The following is a 19,873-nucleotide window of genomic DNA, read 5'->3' as shown; positions in this document are numbered from 1 at the left end:
TTCATTGTTAGATACTCAGTTTAAAACATTGGTTAATTTGAAGTAAACCCCCAATAAAAAAACTACATGCTGACGTAAAATTCCTTTTGCCATGATTCCAGCATAGTAGTTTGTACATCACAATGAGGCTTGTGAAAGGGAGGATCAACACCTTTCCAAAACCCACTGTCTGAGGTTGGCACAGAAAGAGGAAGCAGTGAGGATAACCTGAGGGTGCCCTTGTGATCCAGACAGAGCACCTTCTTTATCTACAGAGAAACTGCTTTTCCAATGGCATTGGGGCACGAGTGACAGGGAACTTTACCTGATGTTTACTTTGATTCAGCTGTTCTATTCACTAATGGATTTGCTCTCCAGAGCTTTCAATGCTTCTCCCTTCAGTAGATACTAACGTGATAAAAATGGCTTTTAAAAAAATCAATAAACACTTAAGTGTTTGGCAAGTCTCAGACTTTTTACTGTATCACTCACTGAACAGTTTAAGGCTTAATAGAAGAAACTTGCCCGCTAGATATTCACGTGCAGATTTAGCAGATATAACACACCACAGTCTGATTCCGTTTTTTCTATCTCTTTTCATTCATGACAAAATTAACTGTTTCAGAGCATGGAAATTGCATTTGCTGGAGAGTAACACGTGATTTACTCATTTGAGGTCAGTGTCTGGATCTGTTTGCAAGAACCTGCCAGTATTCCAGTTTGGGGCAGTAAAGCTTTCATCATTCAAAATCGGGAGTCTTTTTGGCTTTAAAAAAGAAGAGACAGTTCCAAGTGGACCTAGCCAAACAGTTGTGTCTGCTTTGTTGCCTACGGCCTGCCTCACCCCGACAGGCTGGCTGCCGTGCTGGGGACCTACTTTGATACGGGAGATGAAGAATGCTGACGCTTCAGACGATTAGACTGTAGTTGGACTACATTTTAATGCCCGCACCGGATGTCCGTCTGTCTGTCTCCGGGCGGCTGCCGCGGGGCTGCAGGCCTGCCCCTCTGAGGAGGCGCGCGCTGCCCCAGTGAGTGGCGGGAGCTGCCCCCGTCAGGAGGCGCGCGATGCCACTCTGGGGAGTGGGCGGGGCTGTTCCTCTGAGGAGAGCGCAGGGCCGCGCCGCGCCAGTTCCGTCGCGTTCCGTCTGGTTCCCGCCGCAGGGCAGAGTTGAGCCCCGCCGGGAGGCTGCGGGCACCTCGGGGGAAAGCACGCTCAGGAATGGGCGAAACCCGCACAGCGTGAGGAAAACAGTGTGAGGAACGGCCCTGCGAGCACCCGGCGGGGGGGGGGGGGGGGGGGGCGGGCAGCGGGAGGGGCGCTGCAGAGCCCCCTGCAGCCAGGTAGCCGTTTTCCCCAAGTCGAATCTGTTTTGCCTGTGAGGTGAACAGCGGATGGTTTCCCTGTCATGCCTCAGGCCACTGGCTTTCTCATTTTGTGCCCCCCAACCAGCTGAGGAGAGGGTGCAGAAGAGTGGCCGGGTGGGCTTATGGCAGCCAGCCAAGGTAAACACATCGCACTGCAGTAGAAAGGATGAGTATAAATATTTGAACAATCCAACTGAGAATATGTAGTTTGAGAGTTACAGCAGTATTTCAGGTTGCTGTTAAAATACAAGTATCCGCTGTTATGACTCGCTTGGGAACGTTACACATTTTTATGATATGTAACATATCCTTCAAGTTGTTTACTATTTGAGAACTTATCTTTTTTTTTTCTTTCTCTTTTCTAAATACGATGTCCCACTGCTTCTGCACATGTTAGTCTCCCATTTCGTGAAGTATAAGAACTGTTGGGAAATGCCTGAAAATCGGGGTATTTCTCATCAAATTTTAACCCTGCTGAATTCAGAGTTCGTGGATTTCTGTTCAGTATATTACAAATGTAAATAATATTAAAAATTAATATTCAAACTTTTCTTGAGTATTCACCAAGTTAGGGTATGTTTATATTAGTGATGTGTATCTGGCAAAGTTATGTTTACAAGGTTCACTTTAAGTGACCTGAAATCTGGACTTTGCACCTCTTTTTTTTTCCACCTGTCCAATACCAAAAAAAAAAAGACAGGAAAGATAGGTGATACAATAATGTTAGTAGGTACAGCTGTCTTTAGTAATACTTACCTCAGACAAATATCATCTTAGAGGTTTCCAGTGGTTACTACCTCAAAATTAAGATAATCTAATCCTGGTGTTTTTTTTAAATTATTTGAATATCAGGGTTTGCCACTTTATATGTAAAATATGGCTTGTAATATTTACTGTACTTTAATGACTTTCATATCTCATGCTTCTAATCCTCTTTATCACCCAGTGTGAAATGATGCTGCAGCTCTGCCCTTGGAGGGTCTCTCTTGGTCCTCTTGAGAGTGGGCAGGGCTGGGTTTTTGGGTGAGCTTCAATGAGCTTCAACACCAAGGAGTAGCCATGTTGTGGCTGGCTGAGCAAGCAGTCAGAGAAAGGGAGCTCCTCACTGTGAAACTGTAGTTCAAGTCAGTTGAAAATTTCCTCTTGTTTTTTTCACCTGTAATCAAAGTGTCTGGGCCTTCATCGAAATGTGGGTTTGAGAAATAAGATAATGAGTGTGTTTTTTTCTCTAGCCTAAACAGGTCTGGGGTAAAACCCGACAAAACTTTTTTAAGGAAAGTAAGAAAACATACATTACAGGCTGGGGATTGCACACCACAGAATAATGAACTGAGAATTTGGCTGACCTCTCTAAAATTAGTTATGAAATACAAGAACAGAGTTATAACCAAAAGGATGTTTTACTTTAAAATTAAATCCTACACGATCTTAAATTATAATGTCAGTTTTGAGCCACATTAATATTCTTAGCTGAATATGACACAAATTGGGGCAAATGATTATTTCTGTATTAGAGCTACACCAAGGCAGTCTTACATGTAGATGGTGCTGAAAAATTGCTAACTTGTTCTAGTGATGTACTGACTGTAAGTGACAATACCAGGCTGGAAGTAGTATTCTGGCAAGCATGTCGTAAGAAGTTATCTTTTTTGTCTCTTGACTTAGTTTGACCTTAATTGTAACGTGAAGGAGCTTTAAGTGAGTCTGCCTTTGTATATTAATTGTTGAGTGTGTAGAATTAACATAGGATGCTACGCTTTTGAAAGGTTTTACCCAGTATTAATGGATTTTAAGAAAAGTGGCTAAATGTTAGAAAAACTGGGATCTGGGTAGCTGATGAGGGTACCTGAACAGCTTAATTACCTGCAAAGAATAATACTTTTTTGTATTTTCCATATTATTTTAAAAAAGACAGAAGAAATAGATTCAGTGAAGGGAAAATTCTGTTATAATCACGCTGGCTTCTAGGAATGCCTTTTGTTTTAGCAAAATTGCTGCATATCCAGCAGCAGAACTTCTGTGAATGTCTAGAGGACCATGAGGCTCTTACACTGAAGCACCTAGTATCTGTTTGTTTTAACAGTACATATGTACCCCTCCTAATCAAAACTAAATTTATTACATGACGCAGAGTATTGTCTTACCAAATCAATGCGTTTTACTGGGCTAGGTTCTCATACTGTTGCTGAACAGCCTATTGGGACAAGTCAAGGAGTAAGGTAATTACTGGGTGTAAAGCAAGAAGACTGGGGACATAACAGGCTGTGAACTTGGAAGGGAACTTCAGTTTCCTCCACCACTCTCGTATAGTAAGTTCCAACGTTAACAGCTGATTCCCAGTGAAGAGTTTACAGGCATGGTCAAGCATGCCTTTTGGAATACATCTCAGATGTAGCTGGACCACAGCTTCCAAGTGAGGTGTATGTTCAGCAGCAAGGATAACTCTTAATTAGCTGTGTGATACAATGCTGAGTGAAAGGCCAGAGGTAGGTTGCCATCAAGTGGTAAATACATTGATACTTATATAGTCAGAGTGATCGTGACTGGCTGGCATCAAACTGAATGAAGAAAAAAAAAAAAAAAAGAGAAACTGTGAGCTTTTAACTTCTTTGTGTTACCCTATCTCTTTACTGGTGATTGATAAAGTGAGATTGTCTCTTGCACACTTACTGTCTGAATGAAAGATCTGAAGAACATTTTCAGATAATGCACTTATGGTATGGCTTTTGAAAGAGTTTGAATTACACCCTTTCGCTTAGACAAAGCTTTAGCAAAAATGACATGAAAAATGTATTTTTTCTTTAACAGGATGTCAGCCCTTCAACTTCATTGACATTGTCATCCAATAACAGTGCTGTCATCACAAAAACAATTACCAGAACACTTCCTTTAAAGCAGGAAAATGCACTTTGTCAATGTTAAGGCCCAGCATCTGCAAAATATCAACAAACAATCCAAAAGCATAAAAGATCTGGAGATCCAACTGCTGCAAGTGGAGTGCAAAGAACTAAAAAATCAGCTAGGATGCCTGAGGGTAGGTAAAAATCCATTTCTGTTCTTAGTATATTAATTGTGCTGATAAGCAGTTACACTGAAAATAGTTTATGCACAGAGGTGTTAAAACCAAGTAGGAAAAAAAATGTTTTTTCTGCTCAGTTTTCATCCAAACTGTTTATTGCTATTAAATACGTTGTAAATTATGTGTAGAAGAGAGTTTGGGTCTGAATTCACAGTACTTCTGGTTTAGCCTCAAGTTAAGACTTTCACTTGTACTTTGGATTAGAGTGGCATTCCTATACTTTGTAATTACTATACTAGCATCAGCTCTTCTCAGCACTGTACTAATTTTGTGCCCTACCAGCAGCATATCTGAGTCCTTTGTCACATCAACATACCATGTCAGAGGAACTTCTTCCAGTTCCTAAAGGTTGGAATTGACCATGTTGTTTTTTCTACCTCAAATTAGCCTGGCTTGAGGAATAGCCAGAGGAGGTTTTCAAAGCGTGAAGTATTACAATATTTGAAGTGTAGGATGTTATGCTGCTGATGCTACGAAGAGACATCTTGCTTTTTAGGTGGCAGAGTATTGTTAAATTAAGCACAAAAAGTCATATGCAGATACATTGCTGTAGCAGATATTCTTGTTTAGTTAGGAATTTTAACTGTGGCAACTCCTATGTTACTACCACCATATATTTGAGAAAATGGAAATTGAAAAATTCCTGTCATGCAGGAAGGGCTGATGGGGCAGAAGCCAGATGATGCAGAGAAGTTACTGAAACAGTCACAGAAAGAGCTGTTGTGGCTTCAGAGACAACTGTCCTTTATCTCCACAGGAGGCCCTGTGTGTGTTTTGGCAGGTAGCAAGGTAAACTCCTTTATTATTTCTTCAGTCTATTTCACTGTACAAAGTGGGATTAGGAAACAAAATGTTTATCATCATTTTGGCTTGTTTTATTGAAGCAATGCACTGCAAGATGTATTTTCCATACTAAGGGTATTGGGAGGATCTTTTAGGATGTATTTTAAATAATTGTTTCATCTAATTCTGAAATACCAGGAAGAAGATTAAATTCATTATGGCCTGTGAAAGGTTACATAATTAAAATGGCATTTCATAGACCCCTATCATATATAGAAATCTGTTCTATGTCTTTTCTGAAGAAAACTATCAGAAGGTGGGATCATTACACGTGGAGTGTTATTATGAGGGGGTGGTTCTTGGCCTGGCATACACAACTGTAATTCCTTTTCTTCTCTCAGCAGCACTATTATATATGCATTCCTAGTTATCAGCAGTCCATCATCAGCATAGCCGCATTCTGCCTGAACAGGCAAAAATTGCTGTCAAGCTAGATGCTTGATGCTGATACTTGGTCATATAAACTACCACATTAATAATAAACTTTTATGTTAACAATGTCGTGACTGTTAACAGTTCCAGTAAAAGGTGAGTTCTCATCAGCTGTGGCAGAAGTTGAATATGTCAAGTTTTGATGACTCGAGTTTCTAAATGTTTACTTGACATAGAAGATATGTTTTAAAATCTTCATAGCAGTGAATCTCTGCCAATAATTTAAAAGTATTTGTTGCTGTTTTCTTTTCAGAGTGACTTAATTTATTCATATAACTTTACATATTTTAAAACAAGATTTCCAGAAAGTTCATTATAATTTACATATTTTATACATAAATACATACACACACACACACGTACGGATATCCATGTTTTGAATCTGCCTATGAAAAGAATGAGAAGGGTTGGTTTGGTTCAGTGTACTGCATTAAATAATGTCATTCTACAGTGATCTGACTTATTTTCAAGTATCAAGTTGGCTTAGCAAATTTTTGTTTGGTTTGTACAAATACACATAAAGTAACAGTTACGTTTGTGTAGTCTCTAGCCTAGGGAAGATAGATTTCCAAAATGTGTCAACTGGATTCTTCTGGTATCACTTTGTGTCATGTGCTACAGATCTGTATTTGTTGCTGAAGCACAGTATGGTAAGTGCTGATATAGTCATGGTCAGAAGGGACATTTGGATGTGAAGCTTGCATGTAGCTCAACTGAGAGGGAAAAAAAAAATCTAACTTGCCAAAGTTAGACTTTCTTAAAAAAAAGATGAAAACAATTTATGCCATAAACATGTTATAGAAGTAGGAGTGCACTTGCCTGACAATTAAAGCCATAATCTAATCTGGGAAGGGACATATGATCCTGAGTAGGAACAGCTTTTCTCTCTGAAAATACCAGAGTTTTGTTGTTCCCGCTACAGTGATGAGTAATCTCAGGGGAGGTCATTTGAGGCTCAGATTTGCACAAAAGAGTTGTCTTGGATACCTTATTTTTAGATTTTGGTCTTTCCATCAGAAAACTGTAATCTTTCTAGAATGTGCCAAGACAGACCTTCAGGAAAGAAACCACACATTGTTTATAACCCTTTTCCTCAGTTTTTGGTTTTTTTCAGTGTTACAGAACCAAGGATCAGATTTTTATCTGTTTCATTTGTATAATGAGGGAAAGATTTTTCAGAAGCAATCAGTTACTTTGAAGGACTACACTGTGATACTCTGCACTATACTTGAATTCTAGACCTCTGAAGATAAATGCTTTTCATGCAAGTGAGAGTGGTGGTACTCTGTGTTGCTGGGAAGCTTTAGAGGTAACGATCTTAATAAGGTGCTCAAATAGATCGATGCTTGGGAACTAGAATATCAGAAATATAGGCAATGCCATTTCGGAAGAATTGCTTAGCTGTTTAGTAAGCATCATGGTCAAGGTGCAAAATTTACCGTGGACTGGCAATCTAGATAAGACAAAACTTGAGAAAGAGATCACCTGGTGAGTCCCTCTTCATGGCTTCTAATACCTTCCAGTGAAGCATCTGATGCTGACAGTTCCTAAAGATCAGGATACTGACCAGGCACTTCAACCTCATAAAGAACTATTAGGCTTTGGGGGAAATCTGGCTCCTTTTGTTAATGCCAGACTTTTCTGAAAATTCTCCTCCTTTTCCTCATTATTCCTGTTAGAAAACTGTGAAGACTGATATTTGAAAAGGAACTGTAAATTAATGTAGGGAGACATTATTAAATGGAAAGATGTATTTCTGCAGGCACTTTTAACAGAATTCAGTAAAATATATAGTGCCCTGAGAGTGCAGTACTTCCTTCCCCTGTTAAATACTGAAAGGAAAATCTAGACGTTCCAGTCAACATAACTTTATATGTTTTCTTGATAATTTAACCTTCATCAGCCTTGAGAATTCACTTACATTGTGGTGAATGCATTTGCAAAGTGGTCAGATTCTGTGATTCAGATCACCTTTGCTGGGAGGAAAAAACAGGGGGTGGGAAAAGATTAAAGCCAGATTTTTTTAAAAAAATATTTATTTAAAATCTTTCCCTCTATCCCTTTGCAGTGTCTCCCTCTAGCTGCTGGGGAGGTGGTCGTTGCATACTTGGAAATTTTGTGTCAATATATTGTATACAGTTTCCTTGAGAAGAGGAAAGACAGAATGGTTAGGATGCTCCAGGTAATCTGTCTTAATACCCTTCTGTATTCGAGTTTCTAAGCCTTCCATTGGGCAGGCTTGAGAGTGAAAAAAAATTGCAGCTCACATTTACAGTTCATTGGTTCGTGCCAGTAGGCCACAGATGACCTACTGAGAAGATCCTGTGATAGCATTACTTGGAGGTAAAATAAAATCTCCCAGCACCCGCCTCCCTCCTTGACGCCCCCCCACCCCCACCCCACTCCCCTTCCCGAAACACATCCTTGCTGCGATCCCACTTGCTGCTTGTCAGCTCCTGTCCGTGCTCCCTGCTGCTGTGTCAGGGTTAATACTATGTGAAAGAGAAACTGGCAAATAGGGAAAGCCATCTTTGTGTGCGTATGTGTGTGTGAGCACTGCTGTTTCATAGGCTCTGGCAGCTGCTGCATGGCCGATGATGCTTGCTCTCTCTTTTTCACCCTGCCTCCCTGCAGACAACTAATGAATCATTTCTAGCCTGAATACTAGCAGTGCAAACACACCAATGCTGCTGCTGCCGACGCTGCTGCCTTTCTCTACAGGGTTGTAATTTGACACAGTAGACTGCAGTTCTCTCTCGGCAATGATCTTGCTGAACATCGGAAGCACTTGATTTGAAGGTATGCTGAGATTTCACCCTTTCTAAAAATAGCTATTTCTGTTAAATGCTTTATGGGCCAAATGAGGGTGGGAGGGCTGAAGATTTCTAAGTGTGTGTGTGGAAGAATCCTCTTTTTAGTTAGCAGTAATGCAGCAGTAACTCTTATTGGAGGCAGCCAAACTTTATTATTCTGCTGCAATTTGGTGATGCCCTTCACTGGATCTTTTCTTCTAGGTGCTGCTTGGAATAATAAAATGTGTTAGTATTGTGCATCAGCACTAGGTAAAGGGATTAAACTCTTGCTAGATTATTCCATCCTCGCTCCTATTGATGTTTAATCTGATGTCATTTTCCAGTCACTTTTAAGATGTCCAATAAAATAAATAGTATATAGACAGGTTCGATGGTGCCATGTTTCTTTTCTGTATTAGTGTTTGTGGGCAAAGTTAGTAATCGTGCTGGCTAGCAGCTCTCTGCCGCGCCCCCCCCCCCCCCCCCCCCAGCCTGGTGCAGATTCACAGTATTTGTTTGCTTTGCAGATGTATATTGTCATGTCATGGCAAAGTCATCAATGTGGCTAGTCTTCCATAGAGATATTTTTAATGAAATTACATTGGTATTTGTCTGGCATCTAATGCTGAATTAAACTAATTGCAAGTAAATCTGATCCTTTTTTGGTAGGAGAGATCTTCTGCAGCTGCATCTGTATACATATATGTTGGCACACTATGCATAGCAGTATTTGTGGGAAGTATGTTATGTATGTGGAAAAGAATAATATTTTATTTCAGCATATGCATATAAATACCAGTTAATTAGTTAGCACATACCAGTATGCTGTGCTCAGTATTACAGGGGATACTGCAGGTTTTTTTATTAACCTCTTTTCAAGACTGGCTATTGCTTATATCATTGGGCAGAGAAGGTATGTCTTTCCAAGAGTAATGTGATGGTCGACATTACAGTTGTACATGGTCTTAGTACAGTTTTAACTGAGGAAAATCTACATGCATATGAAGGCTTTGGTATTTCTTTTTAAGCTACTGCTCTCTGTTATTTTAGCAGTAAAACACTGGGCTTTTTTGTCCAGTACAGGTAGTGATGCAGAGTTTATATAAAAAATAACTCAGCAGAATAACTTATTAATGAATCTTGTCACTGCATCTAGTAAATACAGAGTCTGCTCCTTAAGTGATTGGATATATTTTGAAGAAATACTTAAAATCAAAGCTATTGATCTTAACATTAATTGCACCAAGTATGCTGAGGGGAAGAATACTATGATTGCCATCATCAAAATACAAATAAGAACTATTGCTTAGCAAGGTAGAAGAGCTGCCTTCAGAAAACAGCATGAAATATTAAAACACAGACCAAGCGGTAGAGCAAATTAAACTATCTTCATAAATTCAATACAATAAAAAATAACAGTATACATGAACTGATAGGAAACTTAATGTAGTCACTTTACATTCCAGCTTTTTTGGTGTTAATTTTTTTATTATAGGAGGGCTTTCAAGTCTACCCTACTGACAAATGAGGAAGGCGATTCAGATCAAATCTTACAGATGTCAGCCAGGATTCAACACTGTAGATACAATGTATCTACAGTGATATCCTTTGAGATACATATGCATTACTTCGAGGACCTTAAAGGACAGTGCTCGGTGTTTTTTAGGTGACTTGATTATTTTTGTAAAGAGATCTGGTGGTCCTGAACAGTGGCTTTGTTGCATACTGCTTCCATTTTTATAGGAAAAAGACCTACCCTAAATGAAACTAGTGAAGTGGCCATGCTGCCTGCAGGCGAGAGAGCAACCGTGATTTTTATAGCTATATACCTGAATGGGTTCCAGCCTGCTAACATACAACATGACTGTATACTGGAGGCAGTGAACAGAGGTGCAGTGTTATTGCATACAACTTTATATATTTGGGTGTACCTGGAGCACCTTTCAGAGACATGTAGTATGTTGAATTTTCTAGAATTGTAACCACATTGCAGCTTTAAAATGACACATGGTTTTTAGGGATAGGAAAAGTGAAATGGAACAAAATATGGGACAGTGCAGTGCCACAGATTTCTGCATGAAAATGATCTGAATAGCTGATGCATGCTGCTTTAGTTAACTGACAATTACAAGCTCAGAAATCTTAAGCATCTTTGTATGTGCCCAACCTCATACTGACAGCAAGCTAGGTATGTACTTTTGCATATATACAAAATATGTATCTTTTTCACTGTCAGCTCATTCTATTTAGATATGTGTTAATGTATATACTTATTGTAGTTTAGATAGCTGTGTGATACTGAATATGAAATGAATGTATAAGCACAACAGTGTTCATTCTGGTAATAGCTTATTACAAAAGTCTGAGGCTTTCTGGATTGCCAGGAGTAGGAGAAATAAGACACCTGTGATCACTGGATAATTAGTAACCTCTGATATAAAGGAGTTTCCTTTATGCGTGTCAAATGCCCCACCACATATCAAAATCAGATACCCAGAATCACACTGACTTTATTCTGAAATAAGAAACCAGTCGGTCATGCATCACTGTCCTGTCCTTTCAGTACTTACATTGAATGAAGTATGGTTTGAGAGTCAAGGCTGGTTTTCATTTAATTGAAATTGTTATAGGCCCTTGTCATTACTACAAAAAAATGTCAGACTAGCTGAAATATGTTAGTCACAACATTTTTTCCTGGGATTTATTTTTTATTTAGTCTTTCACAAAAGCTTCATGCTAAAGTGGATTTTTTTGTAAATCCTTTGTTTCCTTCTTTCACATCATTAGCTTGTCATGTCCAGTGAGCTCTCTCACAGAGTGGCAAGCTATACAGATAACATTCCCCTCTATCATTTTGAAAATCTTTCCATGCATAGTACTAAGCAACTGAAATCTACTTAAGATTTTCTGGAAAACACCTGAAAATGTCTTTCTTGTGACTGTTGATGTTCTAAGCTGACTGTCCACCACAGACTGGAATTGTCATGAAGCACTGCTGACAGTAACATTTGCTTATTGCCATTAGAATTGAAAAATATATACCGATACCATGATTAAAAATAGAGTTGGAATGTAGCCACAGTGCTGGAAAAATGCAGCTTCTTCAAAGAAGTATGTCATGAAACCAGTTTCTGTTCACCAGTGAAAAACAGGGCTTTTTTCAGGCTTATTTGCACAGAGTGGGCTCTTGGGAAATGGTAGTAGTAACAGTACCCTGTGAGAACAGTTAATGACCTTCTGGAGCAGCTGGTTGACACTGAATTTTGAATGTGGTCACTGAGGGTTTCTTTGCTAACTGTAACCATCTTGTTAAATAACGTTAGTCATGTTCATTCTGTAAAGTATGATTGTAAAGCCACCTGTCATTGGTAATTTCGTGAGGGAAATTAGTGGCTTACAGGTTTGTGCTCAACACTTTGGCTTGTGCTTGTTTTGTGGCACTTACAAGGAAATCAGAGTGTGACTTCCAGCTCTGCCACAGATTCACTGAATGGCCTTGGGCAAAGCACTTAGTATGTCTTGGGCTCTGTTCTCTTTTCTGTAAATACAAATGATAATTAATCCTTTCCACTACATCCTACATCTTTTATCTGGTTAGAAAATGACATCTTCAGACCAATGACTGTTTTCTCCATCAAGGTGCTAAATCCCAATGGAGGCTTCTATATGCAACTTAAAAATTACTTGACAGTCTGCACTGCATGTTACTGATTTATCAAGAAATGTTTCCAAGCGTCAGAAGAATATGAACTGATTGTGAGCTTTGTGGAATAACATTTGATTTGCTAACCTTTCCATTATGGTCATGGGTATGTTCAGTTTGGAGTGAAGAGCCTGATTTCCCTGAGTGGCAGTGGTATGGTAGAAACATTTATAGTGCAAAAGTCCAGACAGAGGAAGTGAAACTGTAGGTCTGATTTTTAATTTGTTTTAATTGTCACAGAGTTTTATTTTCTTTGTTACAAACAGTGTAACATTTGGTTTCTAAGGCAGTTAAGTACGACTATGCCAAATGTTTGATGTTGATTAACAAGCAGCAGCAGTGCATGCTAGTACCGTGTAGAATCAAGGGGAAGGTATTGCAAATATAATAGAATGGCACAGTCTCTTTTCTCTGTTCTCACCTAATGACAATTAGAATTTTTCTTCCTTTTTTTTGTTAAAGATCATCCTTTAGCAAACTGTTCAGTGTGATACCTTCCTTAAGACCTGATCTGAGCACAGTGGGCTGACAGGCCGTCAGCGTATGCACCCCTTTCCTTCCATGCTCCACCTCCCCTGGGACTAGACTGACTTATTTATTTTTTATTATTATTTGCTGGAGAGCATAAATAATTTTTATAGTCAGCTTCCATTAAGTTTTCACACTGGATACGTGGGGGGGAAATGACAGTAATACTCCCTTGTGCTGATTTTGGAAGGAGAATAAGCCCTTTTTGTGCCAGGTTAACTAGTTCAGGTTGGCTTAGAAAAACCCTAAATCAAGACTAAATTCCTCCAGAATCAGGAATTTATGCTGGAGCTCCACCATTTCAGCTCCTGCTGAATATTTCTGTACCTCCTTCTTACATAGTTGAAAATTGCTACTTGTTACTCCTGTATAGAATATCACAGTGCCTTCTCACTGACATGGAAAGTGCATCTTTAGTAAGTACATTGTCCAACTCAAACATTTTCTCTGATAGAAATCAGCAGGGACTTTTAAAGATCTGTGCCAGTTTACACCAGGAGGGATAGCTTAGCATAGTATCTCAGGGAGTGTGCTAATGGGCTAAACTTTTACTGAAGATGAATAGAGTTAATGGTGCTTAGAATTCAGATAGATGAAGCTCACAGTTGTCACTTGTAACAAGCAATATTGTTTGAATCTGTCCTGTTAACTGCATTTTCCCTCTTCTGTGACAGTCACAGTTTCACCTATTTGTTAAATCCTCCTTCCTGTTCTCCCTACTTCCCTGCCTCCAATTCTGCATATCGTTTAGAATATAAGAATATTCTCTGTCAATTCCAGGAGTGTATTTCTTCCTTTCTCTCTTGTTTACCACTTGCTAATTAAATTTTGTAGGTGGCAGTTTGAAATCTTAGTGGGACGTGTCATGTGACTGCTAATGCTCTGCAGATCTCTATTACATAACCTTTAAGTAGTTTGGGAAAATGTGCTTGTGTCATACTGGGCCTGACATAAGGCTCTGTCTGAAGCTAACGGTCTGATCAGTTTTTTTATGTACAATGACTGTAGAAATCTTGTGGATGGTTTGTTCTGGCACAAGCTTTGTGCCCTGAGTTGTCAGGCCAATTGTCTTATTTCCCTGAAATGCTTTGCAGTCTGCACTGTCTGCCTTTCCTGCAGGGTAGAAGAGGGGAGGGGTTGGATTTAAACACTCTGGCATGCCAGGTAATGATCAAATGAATATTAAATGCAGTATGCCAGGATCCTTTCTGTTTTCCTGAGTTTGTTCATTTTAGTTCTGAAGTGAACAGAGTACAGAACAAACATAGAAAACTTCTCAGTCTGTCCCCCCACCTCTTCAACTCCTATGGATCTTAATCGGGCTCTGGTGCATTATGCAAAATGAAACCATAAATCAATACTGAGGTTTAAAAAAATGCTTTGAAGGGATGATCAATTTTTAATGCATGCAATTAATTAGGGTGCTGTTTTGCAAAAGGAGTACTTTTATAAATGACAGCAATGTATCCACTCATAGAGTAATAGCTCCTCTTGCTTTTTCTGAAACTAGCACCATCTTTTGGTTCTACTTTGTATACAGTTATACATGTTTGTTGCCTAAAATGTATTTATACGCTATCCAATGCAGCTGAAACACTCCACTGTTGATGGAGTGGTCCTGATGATCTCTGGTCCTGAAGAAAGTAAGTCTCATTTTTATTTCCTGGCCAGGATATGGGCCTTGGAGGCTGGGTCTTGTTTGTGGCTGACATTTTGAGATGCTGTGTGTTCTCAAGTAACTCACAGGAGATCTTTCTGCCGCTTTATCTGCTAGGAAGGCTCAGTGGCAATGAGCTGCTGTAGCCTTGCAACAAAAGTTGCAGTTAGAAACTAGGAGCAACCGGATGAAATTTTGAGTGTGCGGTTTGTTCTTTTTTTTAATGAAGTCAGATTTTCAAGTTTATGATTTCTTACTGAAATCTGTGATTGTGTGAGTGTACATTTTGTTCTAGTGTAGCTCGTAGTTTGCAATAGCAATTTTCAGTCAGAGCTCTTTACGAAGTGCTTAAGGATGATAGTTGATATCATCCTGTCCATTTTGCAGATGAGAAATTTTCAATGTGCTTCAGGTTTATTTGCCCCAGATCATTCAGCAGGGTCAATGCAAATCTATGGAAATTGTTTGCAGAGTCCTGTCCGACCTGTCATCCATTGTATTGCTTCTCTTAATTAAATGTTGTGTAAGAAGGGAGGAGGGGGAAGTATTGATCTAAAACCAGGCTTTCTTTTGTTTCACTTCAAATTAACTGACTGCTTTTGTGCTACTCATAGTAAAGAGTTTGTGAATTTATTAATTTTTTAAAAAAATCACTGCTATCATAAATCATGGTGGCTATAGTTAGTTTGTCTATTCCTCTGATGGCTGCCTGCTTACCTACTGCTTATACTGAAGCGACAAATGTTTCATTGCTGGAAGGGCTCTCTATTGCTCAACAGTCTTAAAGCATCTCTACAAATGTATGTACTGTACACTCCCCACGATTTTGGTAGCTTTGGCTTATTTGAAGATTAAGTAGGTACAATTAACACTGCTGTGTTATGGTTATTGGCTGCCTGATGAATTACGATGAGAACAAAGAAGCAACTGTAAAGCATTTATGTGTTTGTGTGGTAGGGCAGATGGGTACAGTTAATGCTTTTGTGTTTTAAAAGAAACTTCATTAAGGCAGTTGTTTCTGTTAATAAAATGCATAGATGAGTTCTTCAAGATCTGGACCTCTTCTGTTAATGTGCTGTAGTCATAAGAGAAGAGAACTGTCAGTCTGGCAAGTTCTGTCCTGAATTGTTTCAGGATGCAACAAGTGGCTGACTCAAGCAAATGAAGGTACAAAACATGAAGATTTACAATAGAAGATGATAACTTTCTTGCACTGTCAGCAATAATCCATTGTCTGTCTATATGAACCATCTGTGCTCCATGGTACCTTGAGTGTTAGGGAGCAGTAGCTGTGATGGTCTTTTCTTGAGGATGCCTACCAGGGCATGGATTTTATAAACTTAAGAGTAACATGTTTATAAACACTGTTGATAAGGGAGAGAGGATCTGGAAGGCATCCTTCACAGCTCTCATGGCTCAAATGGACTTAAGCTTATTTCCCACAGTGGTGGTAGGTCACACTTTTTTTTCTCATAGTTCCAAAAGGTGAAGTATCTCATGTAGCCAGAGTAAAGCAACCCTGTTCAGTGACTTCTTTGTAGATATTGATCCCAGCTGTTAGGTGCAAATGAGTTTTGTAGCTTTGATATTGATAGGTACTACTTACCATAAACCATAAACCTTTTTTATGCTTAGCTTGCAACCTTTCTAGCTTTCCTTTTGAAAAATTTCTATTCAATTTTAGTAAATACTGTTAAAAGGAAATGAAGTCTAGAGAGCTCCAAGCTGCTGATATTTCTATCATCCAATGATTTAAGTTTTGTAAATAAATATTTTTTTCTTGATATATGGATTATGGAAATTGTCTCCAAGTAAGACAGAACAATTTTAAAAAGCTGTCTATGATGAGAAGAGATAAAAGAATCAAATGGTGAATGAGGTCATTGTACTGCTGACACCAGTGGTGTAACACTTGTGTCTGTGGAGCTCAGGTGGTTTTATTGATTCTTTGTGAAAAGCTGCCTTGAGCAGAGAGCAGTAAACATTGCTGTAAACATAATATTTGTATATTGTAAATAAATAAATACCCACGCTTCATTAAACATAACTGCCAACGTTGATGCAACAAGTGGGTCACACTAGAAGTGGTACTGAACAACTGGAGCATATCCTATTCCTGATCTGCAAGAAGAGCTGCTAGCCAGGTCTTGAGTATCAGCCTCATTGAGCGAGGCACTGAATGCTTCTCAGAGGCCTGTCAGTCCAAGTATACAAATGGACACAACAAAGTGGTAGAGCATTTGAGGGAGCACAAAGGAGAAGCCTCCTTCTCCTTCCTCTTCCCCCAATTTTTAGCCACTTTCTGATGTGTCATCTTTCCCCTCCCCATATTCTGGCTTGTATAACAAAAATTTAGTCTGTTAGGTAAAAAGTTACTGGCACATTTAGACAAAAAATGTTGTCGATTTTTAATGTAATTCTATTTCACAGCATTAAGAGATTGTGCTGCTATTGAAAATGATATTTGCTCAGCTCTGATTTCCTGTAACTAAGTAACAGGAAATTTTCCCCAATATGTCTGAGTTATATACTGTAATGTGTGGATGGAACTGGGCTGTAGTTGAATTGGAGGGGATGTTAAGCCCTTTGTGCTTTGGTGTTTTGTTTCTATTTATTATATCTTATTCCAGACCCTGCAGGACACTAGAGATTATACTACAGGAATTTACCATGGTTTTTTTCTTGTACCTGGTTCTTAAACATCTGATAGCCAATTTTGCCTGGACTGCATGGTCTGGAATCTGATCTAGTGTGTCCGTTTCTATCCCTTTCCCTTACAATCCCAAAGAATGGCCGTTAGAAAAGAATCTTGATGTACATTAGTGTTTGAATAGTGTTTGTGGATTTTTTTTTTTTAAAAGGGAGAAACTATTTATCTGCAATAAGGAAAAACCAAAATCAGAGATTAATTTTTCAATTTACTTTTTTTCAGGAACTGGAGGTAGTGGATTTGTGGTTCTAGAGAGGTTATAATGCCATGGTTAGTTTTTAGTCCCCTCACCTGTAAGAAATTACTGTTTGAAATATATAATGTCGTGCAACCCCTTAGAGAAATTATTAATAATACATACATTTTATTCTGCAAAGGAGAGAGGTCTTTTGTACATGTAGAAAGGTACCTGGAGCAAAGTGTTCACTTGCACTGGTGTTCTTTTAGGGTTTGGACCAGCCTAGTTTGCCTGCTTTGTAGCTCTGTGTACTAGTGCTTTGTAGAAGTTCCATCAGATGCTGTAGGATTTCCCAGGTAACTGAATGAAGAAGGAAGAAGTGGAGAGGCTTAAAAAAAAGCACAGTGAGAAGGCAGAATGGAAAATAGAGTGAGGTAAATAAGAAATCTTGATGATAAACCTACAGAATTAAAAGGTAACATCCACTTATTTTCCATGTGTATGAAGGGGTTCTCCTGGTGCCTGTCCAGACTTGCATGTTATAATCATTTTATGTATGTTATAGCTTGGTCGATTTAATACAGAGTTCAAAATTACTCTTTATTAAATACTGATGAGTGACAGTATCCTCCCCAATTCCCCTTGTCATTGGTCCTGCCTTTGTCCTCAATAATATACTACAATTTAACTTCCTGTAAGCTTATAATTTGTGGACTGCTACCCCTTCAAAACTAAAATTCACATGTAAGCAAAATGGGACTGTCTTTGACATCCAAATTGCCTTGAGGATAAAAATGATCTTTGTTCATGGTATGTAATAATTTCCAGGAGGACAGAATTTTCATAGCAGTCATGGCTCTTAGAAAAATACAGATTTGATGCATGTAGCACTGTGTATTTCTTTTTTTTTTAATTATCTGGAACATTCATTAATTGCTGGCATTAATTGCGAAGAATAAATGCATGATGTGAGCTGCAGTGCTTTTAAAGGTCCGTTTTGTTCCTATTATCAGTATTTCTTAATTTATTGGAATAACTTCAGGGCTGAAAAGGTTTTCTTTCACAATGGGTTGGTACAGTGTAACTTTTAGAGATAAGTGGTAAATCTTTTCTCACGTGCATGAATCCCACTGTTGTAATCCAGTACAAGTGTGCACGAGAAGAAATAACATTTGGAATTTTATAGTGCCATCAAATCTACTTTATGGAATAAGGCCTGTGAAGTCCCACAGGAACATTTAACTATCACTATCCATCATTATTGGATTGATAATAGACTACTATTACATAAATAATGCATACGTCAAGTAAATCCTTCAGGGGAATTATCACAACATCCTTCTCTGTGTTGCATGTCTCTTAAAATTACCATACACATTTAAAAGGGAAGGAGAGAAATACAAGAAAAAAGCCATCATAACTTAAACAATTTACATATACTGTGAAATACTGAACATACGTGTTAAAGGTCTACCATTTTGTGTCAGTGTAGGGTTTAAGTTCAAGAAAGATGAACTGGAACAAGCAAAAAGAAAGGGCCTTATGAATGAACCAGGAGTTTGGACAGCTTATGTTATGAAAGAACACTTAAAAGAGCTTATTCTTTCTAGTCTAACAGTGACAAAATAACTAGGTAATAGTCTGATTTCACAACTAATTCTGCCTCTTACAGTGTTGAAAGTTAAGCATATACTTAGCGCTCAGTGCTCCAATTCAAACACCAAAAGATTGTCAAGATGATAGAAGTATCCAAAAATGTTATAAAGCTGTTCATTTTCAGTGTAATTTGTTGGTAGCATCTGTCTGTCTAAGGCAGCTTCTGTTTTACCTTATCTAAGTGCTTCATGGACCTGTTCGCTGTCTGAATTCAGTTAATTCTCGATGAACCCTTTCTTCAAAGTGCTATATGAATGCTGTTTGTGTAGGAAACCCCCTTTTACTTTTGCAATCTTTACATGGTGCCTGTGGTATTTTTGTCAGTGTAGATTACTGACTATTTTAAAATGCAAAGTTCCTAACTAAAAGATATGTCTGTGCTGGAAGCCCCAGGTTTCTCCTAATCTCTCACTGCCAAATACATTGCATTAGTATTTGTATTGTTCGAGAGTACCTGCTTAGGGCTTATGCCAAATGTAAGCCAGTCATGAAATGGGGGGAGGAGGTGGTGCTTAGTATCCAGGGAAATTTAACACCTTAATAGGAAACCCAGAGGGGAACATCTGTTATTACGTTGAAGAGATGGGGAAGTGATTTAAAGGACATAACAGTTGATAGAACTCACCAACAGCCATGTAAGGGTAATTTAAAATGTGATATGTCTTCAAACCAACCAAATGCAAGGCATCAACAGTCTCTGCAGAACAGACAGTGAATAACTGGTTAGCGCATCTCTCCACATACCTGAAGCTTTCACAGTTTCTTTGGAAGGCTAGCAACAATTGTAGTAGAGCTTGTGCTTAGACCTGTAGGGTTTACCTGCATCTTAAATTCAGGCCAGTTCTTGGGGGCCCACATAAGCAGAACTCCGGATGAGTTGATGCATGAAGTTTTTTGCCTGTGCTTTATCATCATTGTGGTGGGTTGTATCTGGCATGGGGCAGCCCT

General features: G+C 38.8%; 1 protein-coding gene across 4 annotated transcripts in view; it reads left to right on the top strand.

Annotated features, from left to right (window-relative positions):
• Nucleotides 1–1,302: 1,302 nt before the first annotated feature.
• RIMBP2 (RIMS binding protein 2) overlaps nt 1,303–19,873 on the top strand; it is a 162,224-nt gene continuing 143,653 nt past the window's right edge. The window contains exons 1-3 of one of the 4 annotated variants that reach the window (XM_027780786.2): nt 1,303–1,485; nt 4,156–4,381; nt 5,081–5,215. In XM_027780786.2, coding sequence (XP_027636587.2) covers nt 4,250–4,381; nt 5,081–5,215 — 267 coding nt within the window. In that variant the 5' untranslated portion in view covers nt 1,303–1,485; nt 4,156–4,249. Of the gene's footprint in view, nt 1,486–4,155; nt 4,382–5,080; nt 5,216–19,873 lie in introns of those variants that run through there. The other 3 variants (XR_008745803.1, XM_027780787.2, XM_055796012.1) reach the window with 3 other exon arrangements.

Source organism: Falco peregrinus, chromosome 2 (assembly GCF_023634155.1).
Source record: "Falco peregrinus isolate bFalPer1 chromosome 2, bFalPer1.pri, whole genome shotgun sequence".
In the NCBI taxonomy this organism is placed as follows: Eukaryota; Metazoa; Chordata; class Aves; order Falconiformes; family Falconidae; genus Falco; species Falco peregrinus.
Note: the sequence above shows the minus strand (reverse complement) of the source record. Positions and strands in the feature narration are given on the sequence as shown.